Raw genomic sequence first — 21,810 nt, 5'->3', positions numbered from 1 at the left:
TGCCATATATAGACTTTGACGCCTTCTCAAATAAAAAACAAAAAATAATAAATAAAGCACCCCTGAAAGTCTGCACTGGATCCCTGAGAGTGTGCACAGGGTCTGAGCGACCTGACCTTAAGTACTGGGGAAGCAATCTGCAACAGGAAGGGCACCTCCTTGTGCCTTGGGCCTTTTGTGATCATCACGTTTCAGGACAGTGCAGGTAGGTTTCCGACTCATTCCGCTGGACTTAACCAGCTTCTAACTGTGGTTCTGGCAATTGCAGAGGCTACCTGGTGAGGTCGCCAACACAAAGACAGACCTAGTAGGGGCAGCCCACTCTTCTGAACCACCCAGCCTGCAAGTGACATACCTCGAATTTGCAATTTCCACTTTGGTTCTCGCCATGGCAGCTGCCCTCTGCGCGCCTTCGATCGCTCGGTCCACCTTCTCCCTAGTTTTTGTATTTCGTATTGGTATAAGCTGCTTCCTTATCCCCCGGACCAGAATATTATTTTTGTATTTCCCCTCTTCCTTGGAGCCGTCAGGAAACACGGTGCAGCCGTACCCGTGCCTCTTGTTATTCGCCCACTCGCCTTCGTACTTCATGCCGTTGGAGCGCTCGCTGATGCCGAAGCCGCTGCGCTTGTCGTTCTTCCACTCGCCCATGTAGGTCTCCGTGGTGGTGGCGTCCACGTGGTCCTCCACGGGGCAGAAATCGCAGTCGACGTCGCCGAAGCTGATGGTGGAGTTGGCGTCGCTGGAACTGATTCTGCTCATGGCCGCGTCGCTGCGGACCGAGCTGCGCTTGCTGGAGATGGAGGACTTGGATTCGGACTTGCGAAGCTTCATGCTCCCCAGGAGGGAGCCCCTTCGAAAGAGGCCGCCCTTCTTCTTGCCCGCGAGCTCGGCGTCGGCGTGGAAGTTGAGCACGAAGCCGCCGCGGGTGCCGGCGGGGCTGTCGGAGGCGGCCGCCGCGTCGTGCAACACGCTGCCGTTGCTCTGCTCGCTGCGCAGCGAGGCCATGGAGGTGCGCAGCGGCGAGCGGATCACCGTGGCCATGCCGTAGGGCACGCTCTGGCGCACGCCGTAGCCGTGCCGCATGCCGCCGGCCCACTGGCCCTGGTAGGTACCTTCGAGAGAAAGCACAGCGTGAGGCGCGCGCAGCTCTCCGGCAAGCCCCCGGGCGTGCACACCGCAGGCGGCCCGCAGCGCACCTGCAAGCACCTGGGCGCGCGCACCGCAGGCGGCCCGCAGCTCACCTGCAAGCCCCCGGGCGCGCGCACCGCAGGCGGCCCGCAGCTCACCTGCAGGCACCCAGGCGCGCGCACCGCAGGCGGCCCGCAGCTCACCTGCAAGCCCCCGGGCGCGCGCACCGCAGGCGGCCCGCAGCTCACCTGCAGGCACCCAGGCGCGCGCACCGCAGGCGGCCCGCAGCTCACCCGCAGGCCCCCGGGCGCGCGCACCGCAGGCGGCCCGCAGCTCACCTGCAGGCCCCTGGGCGCGCGCACCGCAGGCGGCCCGCAGCTCACCTGCAAGCACCTGGGCGCGCGCACCGCAGGCGGCCCGCAGCTCACCTGCAAGCACCCGGGCGTGCGCACCGCAGGCGGCCCGCAGCCAAACCCCGCGCGCTTCCAACCCGGGCAGCTCCCAGCACCACTGCTCACCCGTTTGTGAATTCCCGCCCTGTAGCTTCGCGTCTATGGTCTTTTTGAATTTTATTTTATCTTTTATTTTTCGTGTCTATGGTCTTAATGTCATAGCATTTTAATAGCATTTTCCAATAGCCTGGGAACTTCGCTTTTCCTTTCAAAATCTATACGAGTGTTTCATTGGAAACCACTACTTTCTCATTTCGAAGGTAATGATCCTCAGAAAACGACCTTTCTCCCCGAAATTATTATTCTCCCCCTCCACCATGGGAAGGCAGTGTCACGGAAGATGAAAATGAGTTCTATCTGTGAATTTGATTCTCATTTTATTCCTTTAGCCAAAAACCTTTAAAAATGCCAGGTCTGTCATTATAACATTCCAATAAGCTCAAAGACTTAAGTTATTAGTGATCTGAATACTCGGGACAGTGGCCAAATTATTTTACATTTTCTTTCATGTTCATTTTTTTTTTTTTTTTTTTAGGGTAGGGAAAATAGTTTAATATTTAGGCTTTTATTTAGATTTGGGAGAAATTTTTGGAGCTAAGAGTGATTTGACAGATAGGATATATGAACCATTATGAAAAAAATGGCCAATTTATTTTGTACTTCCAGGTGAACTGGTTTAAGATTTGTCCTCTACAACTTGCCAAAGTTCTGCTTTCTCCTGGCCATTTTCTTCATGGATTTCCCTAGTCCCTGCCACTACATATTGAAACACGTTGTAGACTAGAAGCACTCTGAGGGCAGGGGTTACCTCCTAAGCAAACATAAAATTTCCAGTCTCGTGGCTCTATGTGTCATGTGGTCTCTAAGTGTTTGATGACTTTATAGTAAACAGCTTTGGTGGCTCAAAAGAATATACTATTTACCTCTAGAAAAACTGAGATAAGGCCAGAATAAAACTTCCACTTACTTAATAGTATAGAATTCACATCTCAGAGCAAACGTGTGTTTGACAATGTCCCTTAAAACTCTGTTGACACCAGATCGCTTTTTCAGTGAATATTATGTCTTTCTAGGAATAGGATAATTTCTAATCTAAAGCATTTGTGCTTAGTAAGTTTTTCTATTAAATAAATTAGCTAAATTTTCTATTAAACAAATTAGCTGGAGGGGCTTTTTAAATAATCGCATGGAAAAACTGAGTATTAAAATTAGGGAACTTAGGAAAAGAGTAAAATTAGGGAACTTAGAATTTCCCTTTCAAAGTCAAGGCAATTTCCTTTAATTAAAGGCATATTTTAAATTATAGTATCCTCCAGAAGAAGCTCTATGGAAATTTTAAGATATAATTATTTCTGTATTATTCAGAGTAACTCACAATATCATAAAAAAATAAATCATGGTTAGAGTCTGTCTTGACCTCTTTCAGTATCTGATTATATTGATATACCTTGTAGTCACTTTTCATTTTATATTGCCACATACAGATTTCCATTTACTTTTTAAATATTGAGCTACATATGCTAGTGGTTTCATATCATTGTGATATCATTTGATATGGTTTCATACCATATCAATAGGGGCTGATTATTTCACTGCATTTAAAAGTGTAATAGCTCCAAAATCAAAAGTTTTGACAAATTTCAAGACTACCTTCTCTGTTTAGTCTGTTAGATGTCCGATAAGCAGACAACAGCAAGACAACAATGAAATTCTAAGTAGGTCTGGTACTATGGATGTCCTATTCTGGGTAAACGTAAAAGTCTTAATCTGACATTTATGAACTTCTGAGGAGGTAGGTAGGCCATAGCAATCTCAAAACAGCTAAACCCCAAAGGATAAGATAGTCATATACAATATCCCAGGCTAAGAAGGTTCCTACTGAATATTAGTCATTTCCAAATAACCACCACCTTAACAGGGAAGGGAATTAAATTATTAGGAAATTTCAACTCTGATTTTCCCTTTGCCTATATAGATAAAATAGAAGTTCTAAGATAAAAGTTCTACAACCTGACTTAAAAAAACGTGTACTAAAAAAAACCCGTTTTTTTGCAAGAACAGTTTCCAATGGTGCTATTTGATATGTTTTATACTTTGAAAATGCAACCATACCATCTTAGTAAATGATGAACAGTGAGGGAAAATTAACAAGTAGTTTCCTTAAACTGGTATCTCCAAAAATAAGACGAATATTTACAATTTCCAAATAAGTGGTGTTTGAAAATCCAAGCAGTTTAAGGCAACAGCAGTAATTAGAAAGCTTAGGTCTCTGCTTAACTGTCAAACAGGGAAGGGGGTGGGGGCAACAGCATTGGCCACGTTCCTATGCTATTTTGTTAAATCACAGTATATGGAAGACCTCCTCCATGGGATTGCTAAAAACCAATTTACAGTCAAACTGTTAGTAGTTCATCTGAAATTTAAAATAGGTTTAGTCAATGAACTTAGAAAAAAAAAGGGCTTCTATTTTTTTTATGAAGCAGGTGGGTTCCAACCTTCTCCCTGCTGTCCAACTTAAGTTCTAATTAGTTCCTTTCCATTCCACAAAGATGTATCTTGCACAAGTGTAAAAATTATTTTTACAGGTTTTGTCTTAAATTATGTTCTATGATTTTTTTTTTCATCTGGGAGCTGGTTTTCTAGATATAGCCATTTTAACTACACAATCTTGTAGTGGAAGGCATCCAGTTCAGAATGAGTTCCAGTCAAATGTAGACTGTGCTTTGCCAAACTTATATTTATGTGCTATGAATGGGTATATGCAAGTATGCACATAGTTAATAAAGCAATGTGTCTTCCTAGATATTTTCAATAGTTTTATGACTGGTGAAAAAAATGAGGTACAGCAGATTAGACTTTATGCAAAAAATTCTGGGCACCTAGATTAGGATTTCATTAGTATGGTACTAATTTATTCTTAATATTCAGGCAGTTTTGGCAACACTTCACACACAATCATTAGTAAGTCAGGTGATACTCTTCACCTGGAATTAATACTTCCTTCATCTAGTTTAATGTTGTCACAAAAAAATGGAATCAGATTTTCCCTAAATTTGACAGAGAGTGCCCAGGGATGGACCTGTGGTAGCACAGAGACAAAAATAAACTAATTCTTAAGTAAGAATAGGGAAGGTGGTATTTCCTATTTTGGCTAAAACTTATATAAAATAAGTTATAGCAATATACTTCTACTTAGACCCCCCCCCACTTTAGGGACTTTTGAATTAAATGGAGTGGCATCTGAAAGAAAGCAGAAAATCAACTAGCACAGAGAAGACATTCAAGGTTTGTTTTTTTTTCCTTCCTAATTGGTAGCATATTTGATTTTTTTTTTTTTTGGTAGTTGGTAGAAAAGGAAAACCACAGTTCCATGGTGATGCCAAAAATTTAAAATTTTTTTTAAATTTAGTTTTAAAGTCATCCTGGTCATCCTGGTCACTTATTTGAGCTTCTATAACACATACATAGAGGATCTTTATTGTGCCATATATATATACATATATATATATATAATATGTATGTAATATATATAAAATATTTTGCTAAGTGCAAATATAATTTGTCAAGTGTAACGAATCCTCTAGAACCAAGAGATTTTGTTTAGTAAGTAGTAACTCTAAAAGAAGACTTTATTATTTATGACTTATTTTTAACTTTCCCAAACTGAAGAGAGCTATCTCCGGTCTTAAGAAGTTATAATATGCACATTTAAAAGAGAAATTTTGCATTCTACTTTTGAGCATGGAATTTAGTTATATTACAGACCTAGGGCCTCTAATAAAATCCAGTCACAACCTAACATATTTATAGGGCTGTCAGCCAAGGCACTATATGCCCATTCAGAACATTTAAGGGCCCTAATTAACTACTGTGAGACTCAAGACTCCTGTAGCCCATATAAAAGGATTAGAGGAAGTTTTTTCCTCCACCTTTTAATCCATGAGAATCCTATCCTCTATTTATACCATAGAACGAAAAGATGTCCTTTTAATCAAATCCTACCATTTTGCATTTGAAATACAGCCCGAGTGTTCTGAGTAAGTGAAGTGTGTATAAATTGTATAAGCTTCTGTAGAAGGAGTGGCCTGAGGTTGCAGTGGGCTGGAGAAACTTTTATTGGATCTTTTTAATACCCTTCAACTCCGAGCTGTGTAATGACAAAAGTTGACACTGCCTTCCCTAACTCTTTTCAGCTATGATTATGTTTATAATCAGAAAAATGTATTTTGCCAAACCATAAGCCATTCATCCTTCTCTGCTTATTACGCAAGTAAATTCATCAGGTTTTGACACCTGTTCCAATAATGGCTACTTTTCCTAATTAAAAACAACAACAGAAAGGAACCCTGCCCTATCATATACACAATTTATTTCGCAACATTGTTCAATATGAAGTTGGTTTATAGCTAGCCGGGTCGAGGGCATACACCGTAGTGCAACTGGGTGATTCCACGGTGGCTGCTGGCTTAGCGACTGTGGGAATGTCATCTTAAGAAAGTATTTCTTAAAACGTAGACTTCATTGTTCACTCCTAAGACATTTCCCCAGTAACTTGCCCAAAGATCTCCAGATCAACAGCGACTACCATTCTTTGGATGGAAAAACCACTACTTTGAGGAACCGAATGGAAACCGGGAAGGGAAAAACCCACGGCCCGTGAGCCCCACCTGCATCAGGTGGCCGCTCCACTTCCTCGGCTAGGAGGTTCCCAAATGCGCTCCAAATAAGGCACAATCCCCCTACATCCCAGTCCTGGGGTTCTGGCTGCTATCTTTAGGCTACTAGAGGACCAGAAGCGAAATACGACTCCACGTGAAACCAATCCGGGGAGCGGTCCGCACCGACCGCCGGCCTCCCAAGCCCCGGGCGTTCGCTCACTCCCCGGGGGTGGCGCCCTCAAACCCGGCGGGAGAGGGAGGGGTCGGGGCGCGATGGGACGGGCTCGAGCGGCGGCGTCCTCCCTGCCGCCGACGCGGGCCAGGTGCGCTCACGCCTCGCTCCCCGGTGTGCACCCGCGGCCCGTTCCCAGAACCGGGTCAGGCCCCCCCGCCCCTGCCCGCGCGCGCACGGGCCGCGTCCGCACGGCGGCGCGGGAGGTGGGGGCCGGGGCGGGGGGGGCTCCCGCCGGGGGGGGCTCCCCAGGTGTTTTGGCGGGTTTCCGGACACGTGCGCCGCCCGCCGCCCCCCGCCCCAGCCCGCGGAGCAGCCGAGCCGCCGGCGCCGCGCTCACCTCCGTCCCCGTAGGTCTCCACGCCGTACCCGTCCTGCAGCCCGTTACTCCAGGTACCCTCGTAGCGGGCGGGCGTGCACAGGCTCTGCCGGACCCCGTAGCGCCCCTTGAAGCCGTGCGACCACTCCCCCCGGTACATCCACTTGCCCTTCGTCTCCACCCCCAGCCCGTGCCGCTTGCCCTGCGCCCAGTAGCCCTGGTAGGTGTTGCCGCTGGGCCAGGTGTAGCCTCCGGCCACCTCGAAGCCGTGCGACCAGGAGCCCGAGTACTCGCCCTGGCCCTTGGGCCCCGTGCAGATGCCGTGCCCGTGCGCCTTGCCCTCCTCCCAGCCGCCGCAGTAGGTGCCGCCATCGTCGAAGTCGAACCTTCCGCCCGTCATTCGGGGGGCAGCCCCGGCGCGCGCCCCGCGGGGGCACGGACGCGGGCAGAGCTGGGCACGGCAGGGTGTAGCCCGGGGCTGGGGGCCCGGCGCGCGAGCTCACGACAGCGCCCCGGGCAGCTCGCGCCGCCGCCGCGCTCCAGTCCGCCGCCGCCCCCGTCCTCCCCCCGCTCCCGCCGCCGCCGCCGCCGCCGCCGCCTTCCTCCTCCTCCTCCTCCCCCTCCTCCTCCTCCGCCGCCGCCGCCTTCCCCGCCGCCTTCCCCGCCGCCGCCCCGGCCAGCGCCGCGCGCGAGAGGACAGCCCGGGCTCCCGAGCGGACCTTCAGCGGCGCCCGCCCGCCCACGTGAGCCCGCCCCGCCCCGCCCCGCCCCCGCCCCGCGGCCCCTCCCCGGGCGCCCAGGCCCGCCCCGCCCCGCCCCGGTCCGCGCTCCCCGGCGGCCGCGCGTGTGCTCGCCCGTGGGAGGCCGGTGGGAGGCCGGTGGGAGGCCGAGCGTGCCCGGGGACGCCTGGACGCGGAGGCGCGGCTGCTCGCGTGGGGGCGGCCCGCGGGCGGCCGGGCCTCCTGGCCCGCTGCTTGGGGTTTGTCAACGTGGTTAAGCTCCTGTAAGAGCGACCACGTGTGTGTGGAGGGAAAACTCCTGAATGCGGGTTGGTCTGCGTGGGGCTTGTAGTTGCATTTCCTCCAGCGTGTGTACTGTCGCATTTGTCAGGCTCAGCTGTCACCGTGCGCTCACATCTCCTAGATATATGGATGCATGCGATGGAAATCGCTGGCAGCCTAGATATAATTGTGCAGAATGTTCTTTTACACCTACCCATTTCTAAGCACATGTGTTTGCATTTATTTAATGAAGATCGGGGCGGGGGGGGGCGGAGAGCAATGGAAGTTGAAAAAGCACAAACTAACTGGGGCAGCTTTTGATTTGCGGTAATGAAGAGGGGGTTTTTCCATCTGCCTTTGCAGGGTATACGTATATGCCCTTTCCTTTCGCATCGGAGCCCCTAATGTTTGTTCTTCCGACAACCTTAGACATTCTGCAGCCAGGGAGGGCCTCTGTACCCAACAGGCGGAGGGCTCAGTCTGTGAATATCCTGTAAGTGTCTGGAATGTACACCTGGTACCTCTCCGCTGGTACCCACAGCTTAACGAAGTAAATAGAAGATGTCAAGGAGGAATACGGGAACTTAAACACTGCTCTAAACTTACAAAAAGCCAGTGACCTAAAAAACTGGGGACAGGTGTCAGCTGATCTATTTTCCAAGCTACCACGCTGTGCTGTCGAATTCACTTTAGGCAACTCTTTTAAACTTGCAAACCTCTAGTTCACCATCTGCCAAATGGGAATGATAAGATTTGTTTTTCCCTTCCTACGTGCGATAGTAACTTGAGTATGTGCTGGTACAGCGCGGAGCCAAGAATTAGAGATTTGGCAATAGGCGCTTGAATCAGTATTGCCTCTGGTGAAACCAAGCACTGGTCTCACCAAAATACTTACAGGAGACACCTTTCCGTGGTCATAGCCCGGGGTCTGAGGTTGGCCTGTTGACGACACTGCTTTGCGGAGGATTCATGCATGATATTCCTCAGGCCGAGGCGCTTTTGGATGACTGGGGGAGCAGCGGAGGCTGCCAAAGTTTGTCTCAGTAGGTATTTGATAATCAGATAAAAATGATCTGATGTCAGGGCGTCAGGGTAGGGAGCAGGGGAAAAATAGACTAAAGTGTGCAGAAAAAAAGGAATGAAATGGACCTTGATTGGCTCTATCTCAGGACTGGAGCTGGCCTTTCCTGCTTATGTGGCTGAAATACTGAAAGAAAAAAAAAAATCTCAGTTTACACAGAACCAAATCACCAAAGAGAATTAGAAACCCTTGTCCATGGCACTGCCTGCAGAGTTGCCAGGAATAGCACTTACCCTAGTGGCCTGAAATAATTACGCATCTTGCTCAGCATCTTGTCCTGGACTAGGGATTGGTTTAGGCCACTGGGAAAACGAGGGCCCAGGTCTTTGCTGATGAACCATAATTCCATTTCTCTGTTATGGGATATACCAGGATCAGGAGCTAGCATAGATGGGTATATTGCCATTTATTTTGGGGTTTTATTTGATGTGAAAGACGGTGTGGTTGCTCAAACCAGTGTCTTTTTTCCTCTTTTTAAACTTTTTTCATGAAATAACCTTTGTCCTTTTCCCTTTTTTTCTTTCTTTCTTTTATTTATTTTTAGATTTTATCTATTTATTCATGAGAGACACAGCGAGACAGAGGCAGAGACATAGGCAGAGGGAGAAGCAGGCTCCATGTAGGGAGCGCTGATGTGGGACTCGATCCTGGGTCTCCAGGATCACACCCTGAGCTGAAGGCAGGCGTTTAACCACTGAGCCACCCAGGTGTCCCAATCTTCTTCTTCTTCGTCGTCGTCTTCTTCTTCTTCTTCTTTTTTTTTTTTAAATCTCCACCCCTACATGTTAGGATCCATATTTGAATATTTCAGGGCTAAGTTTTTGTTTGCAAGCACGGTGCAAACTTTTTTTTTTTGAACTTTCCCTAGTGAGCTCTCATGCAAAAGATGGATTTTCTGAAATAAACTAGCACAGAGTAGGTTGGCTTCTGTGGTGGATGTCTAGTCCTGCCAGTGGTGGGTGGACAAAGGACAAAGGATCCACGCACATCATCATAGATAGAATATGGAGATTTGAGAAACATGAAAGATAGGGCCATTTATCTCTTAATTTGTCTCTTGCTATCCATAATAGATGTCTTCTTTGGAAGGCATCTTCATTAAAAGAAGAAGATACCTGATACACCAAATATCTGATAGTAAATTTTAAGAAATTGTAATCCTAACCTGAGTTAGGCTCTCTTCATGGAGGAAATTAGTGTTGAATTTTTGGTAGCTTCTAGAACTTTTGGCATAGTAACCGTACAAGCCCTGCCTCTACTTACCTGCTGCCATCACAATGGAATGTTGCATTCATGTAAGTTTTCACGTTCAATGGTAATGGTTGGAGAAGACTGAGAAAGAGAAGTAAGAGGAGGAAGAGGTGCCGAGGATGATGGCATAGAAGATAGTAGGCAGTGGAATAATGTTGCAATTCACCAGTCAGGGTTAGTCATGTCCTTATTTTCCCTCTTACTCTGAACCTTTGCCCTGGATAAGGGGGAGTTGAATTTAGCTTTAAGAAGGGATTAGTAAGAAGAGAATGTGAATGTTGGTTTGACAGGTGGGGTGGGGGAGGCCATTGAAGCCCAGGGGCTGACAACCATTCCAGCACTTTCTTTCTCCCCATGCTCAAAACTCAGCTATTCTAGGCTTTCACTCTCCAAAATTTCATAACAAAACGTAAGCCTTGTTGAGAGTGAATGTCTAGTAACAACCTTTCGATGAGGATGCTTTGCTTAGAATTTAGTATTTTCTAATGAAGGCGTGTTTAAAAATGTCTTAGTGACTTCGGTTCATTTAAGTATTAGAATTATTGAAATTCTTGATAAAAATTTACAAATGACAAAAGCTAATCTGTGGGTGTTTATTGTCTTAAGTGTGTTGCATCAAGGTGTGTAAAAAAGCTCATACAATTAAAATTACTGGGTTAACCCAATCAAAATTATTACTAGCACATTTGTAATAAAGCATTCATAAAGATTTAAGAAATTTATCCATTATAAGTACAAAAGACATATGGTTATAAGCTTTGAGGACAACTTGATGTTGAAAGAGGAAGAATTAATTAAGACCGTTAATTCCAAAATTAATGGTTTTTACAACTTTGAAGGCGATTACTGAGTTCCAGATTGAGTGTTCAGTGCTTTACATGCATTAATTCATTTAAACCTCATAAAAACCCATGGGATTAAATAGTGGTATTATAACCTTTTTACAAAGAAGAAAATAAGGTTTAAGACGTTTATGTGCCCACGATCATTCCAGGTAGACACAGTCCAGCTGGGATTCAAACCGAGTCTGTCTGACTGTAGAGGTGGTTCTCTTTAATACTGTCCTTTATTGAGCAAGGATGAGAGCTTTCAAATGGAGAGAGAGCAGGCTGTATGGAGAGCAGTGAAAGTGACTTTTATTTCTTATTTTTAAGAGTAGCTGGCCAGATGAATGGTAATGCTACTGTCTAGTATTAAAGAAATGGAGGAAGAAGAGTAAATTACAGAAGTGGGAAGATAGGTTCACTAAAGGAGAAGAAAAATCCAGAAATACATCCAAGAGAAGATGTTTGTTTAGTTTAACAGCCAGTTGGGGCAGGTCAAAAGCTAGAAATAAATTAGTCAGTAAGTAAATAATCCTTGATTTTCTGCTCTCTCTGGCAGCTGTTCAGTAGTGCCTCCTTTTTGAGACTTGCATGGTGCACTCATTCCACTGGTGGTCCACTCTTGTCTCCATCTAGGTCACTCCCCTATTCATCCAGGACTGGTGGCTCATGCCCTCTTTGCCCTGCACGCTGTCCCCTGTCATTGTCCTGAGCAGATTCATCCTGCCCGCCCATTGTCTTTCCCAGTGTCATGATGCAGCCTGGACCTTATAAGGACCAGGATGTAGGCCACCTCTGAAAACTGGAAGTTTACAGTACTACTCTTTGTTGACACTCTCTGGCCTTCCCAGTCACTGAACAGGCCATCAATTTGCCAGTCTCTACTCCTTCCATATGCTCCATGTCCTAGCCCTTCCCTGCCTGCCGGCCCTATCACACTGTGCTTTCTATAGTGAACTGGTGCTGGCCCCATCCCCAATTCCCATCCCCTGCTCACAGGAAGCCCCTTCTGGAGGCAGTCACATCAGCTACCAGTTTGCCATAGCAAACCCTGGGGGCCAGCCTTAGGTTAATCCCTACACACACACACACACACACACACACACACACACACACACACACAGCAGATCTCTTCCCAGGCAACTTCCGGATGCCTATCACCTGAACTCTATGCAGCCCAGCTCTTTCCTACTGAGCAGAGGCTTTGTCTTCTCTCTAAAGAGGAGAAGAGCTAACTCGGGGGCATCATCCCTCTTTTTCCTTTCTCTGGAATTTATCATTGGTTCTTATGTTGTTCCTTTCCCACCACTCCATCCCAGAGGAAAAGATAATGGATATCCTTTTTCCTCTCCTTGTTCCGGGGGTCAATTTCTTCTCTCACTTGGATATGCTGTAATTTCTTGCATCCAACAACCACGCTCCTATGTCCTCCACATAAAAACAGCCCTAATTTCTTGGTGCCTGCTTTCACCTCAAGTCCTCTCTTTGTTCTTCTCAAGATTGCTGACCTCCTCGAAAGCATATTACATTCATGTAATATATATTTCAAGTATCGTGTATATTCGTGTATCATATATGCTCGTATATCTTAGCTCTTATTCTCATGCCACTCAGTTTGGGTTCTGTCCTCACTAATCTGGTGAAACGTATGTACCCAGTAGGGACCTCCTGGCTGACAGATATAATGGCATCTCTTCAGTGTCTGTCCTGCTAGTGACAGCTGTGAATTCGACCCTTGTGAGCACTTCTCTCCCTTAGGTTCTGAAAAACCCATGTCTGTCACCTGTGCTCACTCTCTTGCTCTCCTACCTCTTCAGCTGTCTCCTTCCCTGTGTGTTCTTCTTCTTATCCCTTTCTGTCTCCTTAATTTTAGGCTGTCTTTTGTGTTCTAAGCATTAGCTTCTTGGGACCAGAATTTTGTGTAATTGCTGGATACTTGTTGGCTTATCTTACGCAACTAGGCAATCCTGCCCTAAGGGGCTAAGAGTCTAATTTAGAAATAGTCTAATTCAGATATAAAAACACCAGCTGAGCCTTTTCTTTAAGTCTCAAGGGTAGTACTTTGGTTTCTTCCCATGACTTGTCCCTGTGGCTCTCTGCCTACTTTTCCTAATGGGCAGGGCTCCACGTGCACTTAGCATACATGTCCAATGATGAGGCTCATAGAGAGTTTCAGGAAAGTTCTCACAATGACAAAGATAAAAACAGCTTAAAGGGAGACTTCAAAGAGACAGTAAGCTTGAAGGCACTGAGTGGATTGCAGGTCTGTGTGGAACTCCAGTAATTGAAGCAAAACATAAAGTGGATGTATGCACCTGTTTGCGTGTCCATGTGTGCCTGTGTGCGCATGCTTATATGATCACTGGGTTAGGTGTGGAGACACAGAGAAGTAGAAGGCTCAGAACTTGCTCCTAAGGGTATAAAGCATCTCTAAAGAGGCAGGAGGTAGAAAAAAGAAAAATAAGGGATGCTTGGGTGGCTCAGTGGTTTGAACATCTGCCTTTGGCTCAGGGCGAGATCCTGGGGTCTGGGATCCAGTCCTGTATATAGCTTCTTGCAGGGAGCCTGCTTCTCCTTCTGCCTATGTCTCTGCCTCTCTCTCTCTCTCTCTCTCTCATGAATAAATAAATAAAATCTTTTTTTTAAAAAAAGGACAAATAATAAAGGGGCAAGGGAGGCAGCTCCAAGCAGCGAATAAGTGCCAAGTGTCCTAGGAGCTCAGAGGACAGAGGGGTTTTGTGGGCTGCGATAGTTTGTAGGAATCACGGGTGTATTGTTAGCTTTGTGGATAAAGTAGAAGGGCTGTCCTTCCAGACATCAACGCAGGATGACCTTCTTGCGTGAGGAGCCACCCTATAAAGGGAGGGAATGAAGGGAACCCACACCTGTGACTGTGAGAGACAGGAGACCTCCTGAGGCCTGCGACACAAGATGGTGGGTGCTTCTCTCTCGTGCTGCATCAGAAGAGTGATTTATTCTGAAAATAGGAAGATACTGAGGCAACTCCGTATTGGAAATAGCACCAGTTGGAGGTGGTGAAAGAATACAAGAGCGTATTTGGAAGTGTTGGGTTTTTTGTAAAATTTTTCTTCAGGTTCCTGTTAGTTAACATGCCACGTAATATTAGTTCCAGGTGTCCAGTACAGTTATTCAGCGCTTCCACACATCACCCTGGGCTCATGGGAGCGTTGGTATTAAGATGTTAAAAGTTGTGAAAATTGATGAGTGAACCTTTTTGAAATGAGTTGCATAAAGAAGGGAGGCACACAGTTTGCTGAAAGCATAACTAAGGGAGGGGTAAATAGCCTCTAAGTACCCGATAGCTGGAGGAGAGGGGGAAAAATCAATTATTAGCAATAAAAGAAAAGTAGGTTACGGCTGGGGACTGAATGGCTCCAAGAGCACTGGAATGGGATTTGCAACTCTAGCCAGTAATCGGAGAGGTTATCCCTTGACTGAATGACATGGGGGTGTGTTCTATCCTTGCCAGATATTGGTGGCCCAATCCACAGCTCACTGCGACCTGCACACCTCGAAGCTTTGTTGGATTCTTCAGATGCTGATTGCATTGCAGATGAAGCTTCAGTTCCTCGTCCTTTCCTTAAACATGCTCTAGCATTTTTGTCATCGCTTGCATTTTACTTTCACATGGCAAACACTTTGTACAGCTTACTGAGAAGTAGGAACACCCCATGGGGCCGGCCACGCAGGGCATGCCTCTGGAACCCCTCAGAGAGATCCTGTGAGGTGAGTACTCTGCAGGTGGCCTCTGGCTCCCGCAACTTCAGATCTGTTCTGGTGTTCGCATCAGGGCCGCATTCTGCCCAGAACGCCCTCTCCAAAGTAAAAAACAACCAGCTGCGTCTTGTGGGATCTACTACAAAAAAGGTAGCCCTCTTGTGTCCCGGAAGCAACATGGATCATACTTAGAAAGTGCTGCAGCCTACGTGATAAGTGACATGGATGGAAGAAGCTACCAGCACTGAGAGGGCTCAGAGCAGGGAAGAGTTTTGCAGGAAGCCCCGGCTGTGCTGCAAACACTCTGCTTCTTGGGCCATACGATCAAGCAGATCCTTTGTTGTGGGTGTTTGGTGTCAGAGGTGAGAAAAGGTGCAATAGGGAGGTGATGGCAAGCCCCAGTAGAAGAATCACAATGCAGATCTATGGGGGATCTGAAGCAAGGCTGTATTCTCTGCAAAAGGGAACTGTCTCTTTTTTGAGAATCAGTGCTTGGTAAGCTGCCTGACCTTGGTAGAAAAGGAATGCTTGACCATAGGACACCAAGTGACCAGCCATCTAGAATTTCCCATTATAAGCTGGGTCTTGTCGAACCTGCCAAGACAAATTCAAAAAGACCCAAAGCAGTGTACTGTATGTTGGACATGGCATATCCAGAATCAAGCTGAGTGGGAACAGAGGGCATGAGTAAGCTACCAGAACCGGTTGCCCAGTCCCTCATGTTCCCTGATGTTGCACTAAGCACCCCTTCCTTAGCTCTCACCTGGGGGAGGATTGAGGTTCTGCACAACCAGCTGAAAAAGGAAGAGAAGCCTGCATTTGCTTTATAGATGGAAAGGCACAGTATGTGGATGAAACGGAAAATGAACGGAGGCTCTACTCAGGAGTGGTCTTGAAAGTCTCTAGATGGGGGAAAATCTTTCTAAGGGGCAGGGTTGTGAGTGGTAAACCTGGTCATCTGTTTTGTGTGGAAAAAAAATTGGCATAAGGTAGGAATGTATGTAGATTTCCAGGTAATGGCCAACAGCCTGGCCATCTAGTGAAAAGCCTGGAAGGAAGAGGACTGGAAGATTGGACACATGAAGTTCTAGGGTAGAGACATGGGAATGGGTGCTAAATGAATAGAGTTTTGTGTTGCATGTCATTGCTTTCCAGAGGGAAGCACTGAAAACCCAATCAGACAAAAGGAGTCAGCCAGTTGATGTCAGCCATCCTCCCTTGCCACCCATCCTAGATCTGGAACAAGGGACCTGTGAACTTAGTGGCCTTGGCCGCAGAGATGGAGGTAATACATGGGCCCAACAGAAAGGACTCAAATTTATCAAGGCCAATTTAGTAACTGCTTTCACTGAATGTCCAACCTGCCAGCAACAGAGACTAGTTCTTGAGAATACCATTATGTACTTGGTGGCAGGTTGACTATACATTAGGCGTCTTCTAGCCCGGAAGAGCCAGTGGTTTATCCTCTCTAGGGGTAGACACCTATTCTGGGTATGGGTTTCCCTATCATGCCCACAGAACTCAGCCAGTATCACCACTACTCAGGAGCTTACAGGATACTTGATCCATAGCCATGGAATTTAATACAGCATCACGAATGACCAGGGGACCTACTTCAGAATGAACGAGTTCCTAAAGTGAGCCCTGACCTTGGGATCCATTGGTCTTATTACATGCTGCCTTACATACTACATACAGCATGCCTCTGTTATCCATGAGGAGCCAGCCTCACAGAACAATGGAATGGTCTGGTCTCCTGAAGGCACAGCCGAAGTTCCAGTCTGCTGGTAATAATCTGCAAAAATGGATTGGTGTCCTTCAGGATGCAGTATATTCACTAAATCAGCTTCTACATAGCACTATGTGCTCCGTAAAAAGAACCCATAGGGTTCCCATAGGAACCCACTATAGGCTCCAGGAACTAAGAGGTGGAAGCAAGAGGACCTCACACAACATCACATCCAATGATCTTTTTCTCTCTGTGTAACTCTGGACCCCACGGGACTTCCAGTAGGGAAACACTTGTAAGAGGACAAAATGAAAATCCTGTTGAACTGCAAATTCTGAGCAGGAGAAGGCTTTTATAAAATGGGGACAGAAGGGAATATGTGTGGAACACAGGTGCTCCATTGGGAGCTTCCTGGTACTTCACAGACCCCTTGTAGATGCACAGCTTCAGCATGAGAAGGGCATGAATTACCAAGGTTTGGACCTTCCAGGAATGAGGGTTTGGGCCACGCCACCAGGTAAACCTCCAAAAGCTGCTGCTGTGGTAGCTCAGGGTAAGGGGGATTTAAGAAGGATGAGAAGAAGAGGGTGAGGATAACCACTCACAGCCCCAAGACCTACTACAGTGATGGGGCTTCTATTTGTCCCATTAACTTCCCATTTCTAAGCTTTCCCTTAAAAAGAGAGCTCCCCAAATGTGCGTGGAGAAGATGACCTTCCCAACGCAAGGAGAGATGGTAGTGGCCATGGCCACTGCTCAGATCTTCCTTCAAGAGGACTTGCTGCAAGGAGGGAGATCAGTCAGCAGCCTCAGTTTGCTGCACCTTTGGATCCTGGCCATGTTCATGCTGAGACCATGCTTCACCTACCTTATAACAGAGGACAGTGGGATTGCTAGAGCTGGACATTCCTTCTCAACATCACCTCTGACAGGCTGACATTTCCTGTGCTCCCTATTGATGGCTGAAACTCTCCAGGGCTACACTGCAATCTGAGGCTCCTCTACCCAAGCTTCCTTCCTTCCCTCTTTCCTTTCATGGGTTTCAGACCTGCATTCTGACTTAGAGGCTTTCCCCACCTACTCCGGTTTTCTCTGGCCTTTATCCTTCACGTGTATGTCTAATTCTGTCCTGGCATCTGCTTCTAAGAGGCTCTGCACTGACAGGTGAACTGATCACCCAGTGATCTTTTAAAAATAAACACACTAAACACACATGCACACATACATACACACACATACACACTTATTACAAGTGGGCCTTGGTCAAACAAAGATGAAGGTCTGACTCTGAACATAATAAAATTGAATTCAGATATAAGGGGTACCTGTGTGGCTCAGGTGGTGGTCCCGGGGTCCTGGGATCAAGTCCCACATCAGGCTCACCACAAGGAACCTGCTTCTCTGTCTGCCTATGTCTCTGCCTCTCTGTGTCTCTCTGAATAAATAAAATCTTAAGAAATTCAGATTTCATGGTCTTTAAAAAAGAATGAGGAAGTTCTCTATGAACTGATAATGAAAAATCCCCAAGACCTATTAATGGGAAAAAAGCAAGGTTCAGAACAGTATATGTAACCTGCTGTATTTTTCTTTATTTGTATGTATATAGAAACCGGTAAAGATACAGAGAAAATTAAAGGGAGGGGTGGCAATGCTCCCTGAAGAGCATTTTGATTTGCTTTATTTTGTTTTTTGTTTTTTGTTTTTTGTTTTTTTTTTTTAAAGATTTTATTTATTTATTCATAGAGACACAGAGAGAGAGGCAGAGACACAGGCAGAGGGAGAAGCAGGCTCCATGCAGGGAGCCCGATGTGGGACTCGATCCTGGGTCTCCAGGATCACACCCCAGGCTGCAGGCGGCGCTAAACCGCTGCGCCACCAGGGCTGCCCGATTTGCTTTATTTTGAATCTTGAAATTATACTACCTATTGATAACTAAATTGTAATCAATCTTCACATATTAGCATGTTGTTTAAAAAATAAATATTTTATGTGTGATTGAATAGAATCACATATTCCTGTTGGCATATGATGCAGTAACGCGTACAGTACTGAGTGGACTTCATGAATTTTACGACCCTCAGAAACAGTGTTCCAAATGGAAAAAGACTGTCTGGGTAATCCAGATGGCATAAGTGATTTCTGACTCACCAACTGATTGAATAATTCATAGACTGTCTGCCTGACTGTGGCAGAGTGGACATTTAGCAACCTCCAGCTGTATACTGGCATGTCAGTCCTGCTGTGTGTGCTGCTTTGAAAAGTTTGCTCCTTCTAGAAGGAAGTATGCTCCATCATTTTCTTCTTCAGTGTTAGAGCCTAAGTTAAATTATGTCTTATTTCCACACCTCGGATCCATGTTAAATGTTCCTTCAGGACTGATACTTCATCAAAGTGCAGGTACGAATCCCTTGGTAAAGATTTTCAAAAGATGCTTGTTCAGGCTCCACCCTCCTCTAGCAAAATCTTTGAGAGAAGCCCCATCACACACATGATTCTACTGTATTTCTCTGATGAAGAGTCATTTTTGTAGGGTAATTTCTAAAACTCCCCTCATGACAGTCACCAGGGGTAATATATACATGTCCAAGTCTCTCTCTTGGTGAATTCTGATTTAGTGGGTTTGAGTTGGAGCTCAGGAATCGTATTTTTAATTACTACTCACATCATTCTTCATTATTTTAGGGTAATCCCTTCATATCCCATTATAGTCCATAAATCGATAAAACAAATTCAATGTTGCCTGATACTAGAGTTCTCAATATTGGTTCATCTTTCTTGCATAAATTCTCTTTCAGGATGCTTTGATAATTAAAAATAATCTCATTTTAAAAGCAAAATCCAAAAGTACTATGTATGAACATGTCTCCTGAGGATAAGTATGCAATAGATAGTGAATACTTACAAAATAAAGCAAGCCATTAACGGAGTGGCCTTGAAATCCAGACCCTAACAAAAATCTGATAACTCTAGGCCAAATCAGTTGGTGGACTTGTAAGGTCTCCATTCCTTCCCCAACAGTATCTCTGAAACTTTGACTCAGGGAGTTATGCTGTCTTTCAGAATCCCTGGCCTTGAGAGGCCTGTCTCCCTTCATCCATCTTGGAGAAGCAGCAGGGCATAGGGTCTGGGCTAAGCTGAGAAGGCCTGAGGGTTACCACATAGCAAAGTATCCCAACCCCAGTTCCTGAGGTTTCCATACAGTTAGAATTATAGCCTTATCCTGCTGGCCAGTTTCATGGGGTCCTAGACTAGCTGGGCACTGTGGCAGTGGGACACACTGGCCTGCCCCCCCGCTCACTCCTAATTATCTGGATTAACTGTTTTTTCTTCCTGTCCCTCCTGGGGGTTTGGAGCAGGGTTGAGATAGGAGGGGCTTAGGGTGAAACACACAGGAAGAAAATGTGTTCAAATGATCCTGAGACTACCTCTTTTAGATTTTTTTTAAAAATCATTCTGTCAGGTAAATGAAAAAAAAATCTGCTGTTATAAGAAAATGGTTTGATGACTACTGAATCATACATATCTTAAGAGCCATTCTGTGTGAGCAATAACTGAATTTCACTGAAAAAAATCTGTAGCTTTTATAGTCACTTTCATACTGATTATAGTGTATATTTTGTCTTTGACTAAAGTCTCAGGAGGCTGGCTGTATGCATGGGCTGTTTCAGCTCAAAGGCCAAAATTTATCATTTTCCTCAAAATTTAATCATTTTTTGGATTGTCCCATGTTATATAATCCATTAATTCAAAGAATTTAAAATGTTCATAGTTACTTAGTGATGTGAATGTAATCTTCAGGTTTTCCTTTTGTTCATGTACTCAATACATACACATAGTGAATGCCTTCTAAATGGAATACCTTCTAATGGATATAAAGTCATTAGTGAGCTGCCCTCATGGAATGTACAGTCTACTAAGGTGGGAGGAGTGGATAGATCCTAAATCAATATGGCATTGAAAATTGCTGTATTATAGAAGAAAAATCAATACTCTAGAAAGGAATATCAAGTGACACTTTAATTTAGATGAAATGAAAGGTCAGGGAAGGCCTCCCCACCCAGCCACCCACCCACCCCCCTTCCACCCACCCATCCATCCGTCATTCCAACAGAGACTGCTCAGATGCTTCTTTAACAAAGTGACATTTAAGCTAAGCTCTGAAGGATGAGTAGGAAATAGCCTGGAAAATACGTAGGAGATCAGCTGGAGAAGAGGAAACAACTGTGAGGTAGAAAAGAACTTGGCACATAGAAGGAACTGAAACGGGACAATATGCTGAGGCTCACTGAGAAAGGAGAGGATATTGGTGAGAGATGATGGTGGGGAGTGAGGCAGGGATAAGGGCCTGTTTGTGATCTTATTCTAAGAGGTCCAGTGAGAATATGTGACTGTTTTGCAACTTACCCCATAGCTGGGGGTAGGGCAGAGAAAAAAGGAAGAAGGGTGTTATTAGAAAGAAAATATGAAATTGGTGCTAAATGCCAGGCCCCCCTTGTTGATTCTCATACACACCCTGAAGCGAGATGTGACCTCCTCTACTACAGAACAGCGTTTTTCAATCTTGAGAAATGCACAAATAGCTTTTGAAGGAAAACAAAAATTTATCCAGATCTCCCTCCCATGGTGGTTTAAATAATTTTATTTGAGTGTGTGATCATTGTGTATGTGTATTTAAATATATAAACTGTAAAACAAGGTAGACTTCTATATACTTATTGTATGTTTACAGCAAAACCAATATAAATTGAAAACAATATTGAAATTAACAACCTGAATTTAATGTGACAGATGATGTTTTGATGAAATCACTGCTTGCATTAAAAAAAAATTATAGCACTGCCCACAGAGGCATAGCTTCTCCTGATTCCACACATGCTGATGCCTTGGAGGACTCTTAGATGGGATCTATTAGGAAGCCTTTCTTTGTACAGTGTACTGGCATACCATTTGACTATTGCTTGGTGGAGATGCCTGCATTCTACAAATTAATTGTAGAAAGACTCAGTGTCAAAGTTAGCCTACTAAAACCAGGTAACAGTCCATAGAGATGGAAAAATCTGGAATTACCAGACCCCTTAGAATACTTGGGTGAGCTCCCATGGCTGTGTGGACTTCCCTTTGGAAGACTGTTCTAAATGAGAGTGGATTGTTCCCAGGGACTTCCTAGAGGAAACTATTCCTTCTCCTAGAGCCACAGAGACAAAATGAATTGTTTAACAGTCTTAAAAGGGATCACTGGAATCTAAAGTTTGGTGGTGTCAAAAGGATCATTAAGATTTGAGTATAAGGAGAGACCAACTGGGACATGGTCACAAGTCCCTGTGGTTCCTGTTGATGGCACTCAGGACAGACATGATTAGAAAGAGGCAGCACAGAGATCTCTGCTTCCTGGGC

General features: G+C 45.6%; 1 protein-coding gene across 4 annotated transcripts in view; it reads right to left on the bottom strand.

Annotated features, from left to right (window-relative positions):
* Positions 1-7,337, bottom strand: part of JPH1 (junctophilin 1) — an 83,749-nt gene extending 76,412 nt beyond the window's left edge. For all 4 annotated transcript variants that reach the window (XM_026012705.2, XM_026012714.2, XM_026012708.2 and 1 more), the window contains exons 1-2: positions 6,814-7,337; positions 356-1,115 (exon numbers count right to left, since the gene is read on the bottom strand). In XM_026012705.2, the coding sequence (XP_025868490.1) occupies positions 356-1,115; positions 6,814-7,192 (1,139 nt within the window). In that variant the 5' untranslated portion in view covers positions 7,193-7,337. The remainder of the gene's footprint in view (positions 1-355; positions 1,116-6,813) is intronic.
* Positions 7,338-21,810: the final 14,473 nt, after the last annotated feature.

Source organism: Vulpes vulpes, chromosome 13 (genome assembly GCF_048418805.1).
Source record: "Vulpes vulpes isolate BD-2025 chromosome 13, VulVul3, whole genome shotgun sequence".
NCBI lineage: Eukaryota > Metazoa > Chordata > Mammalia > Carnivora > Canidae > Vulpes > Vulpes vulpes.
Note: the sequence above shows the minus strand (reverse complement) of the source record. Positions and strands in the feature narration are given on the sequence as shown.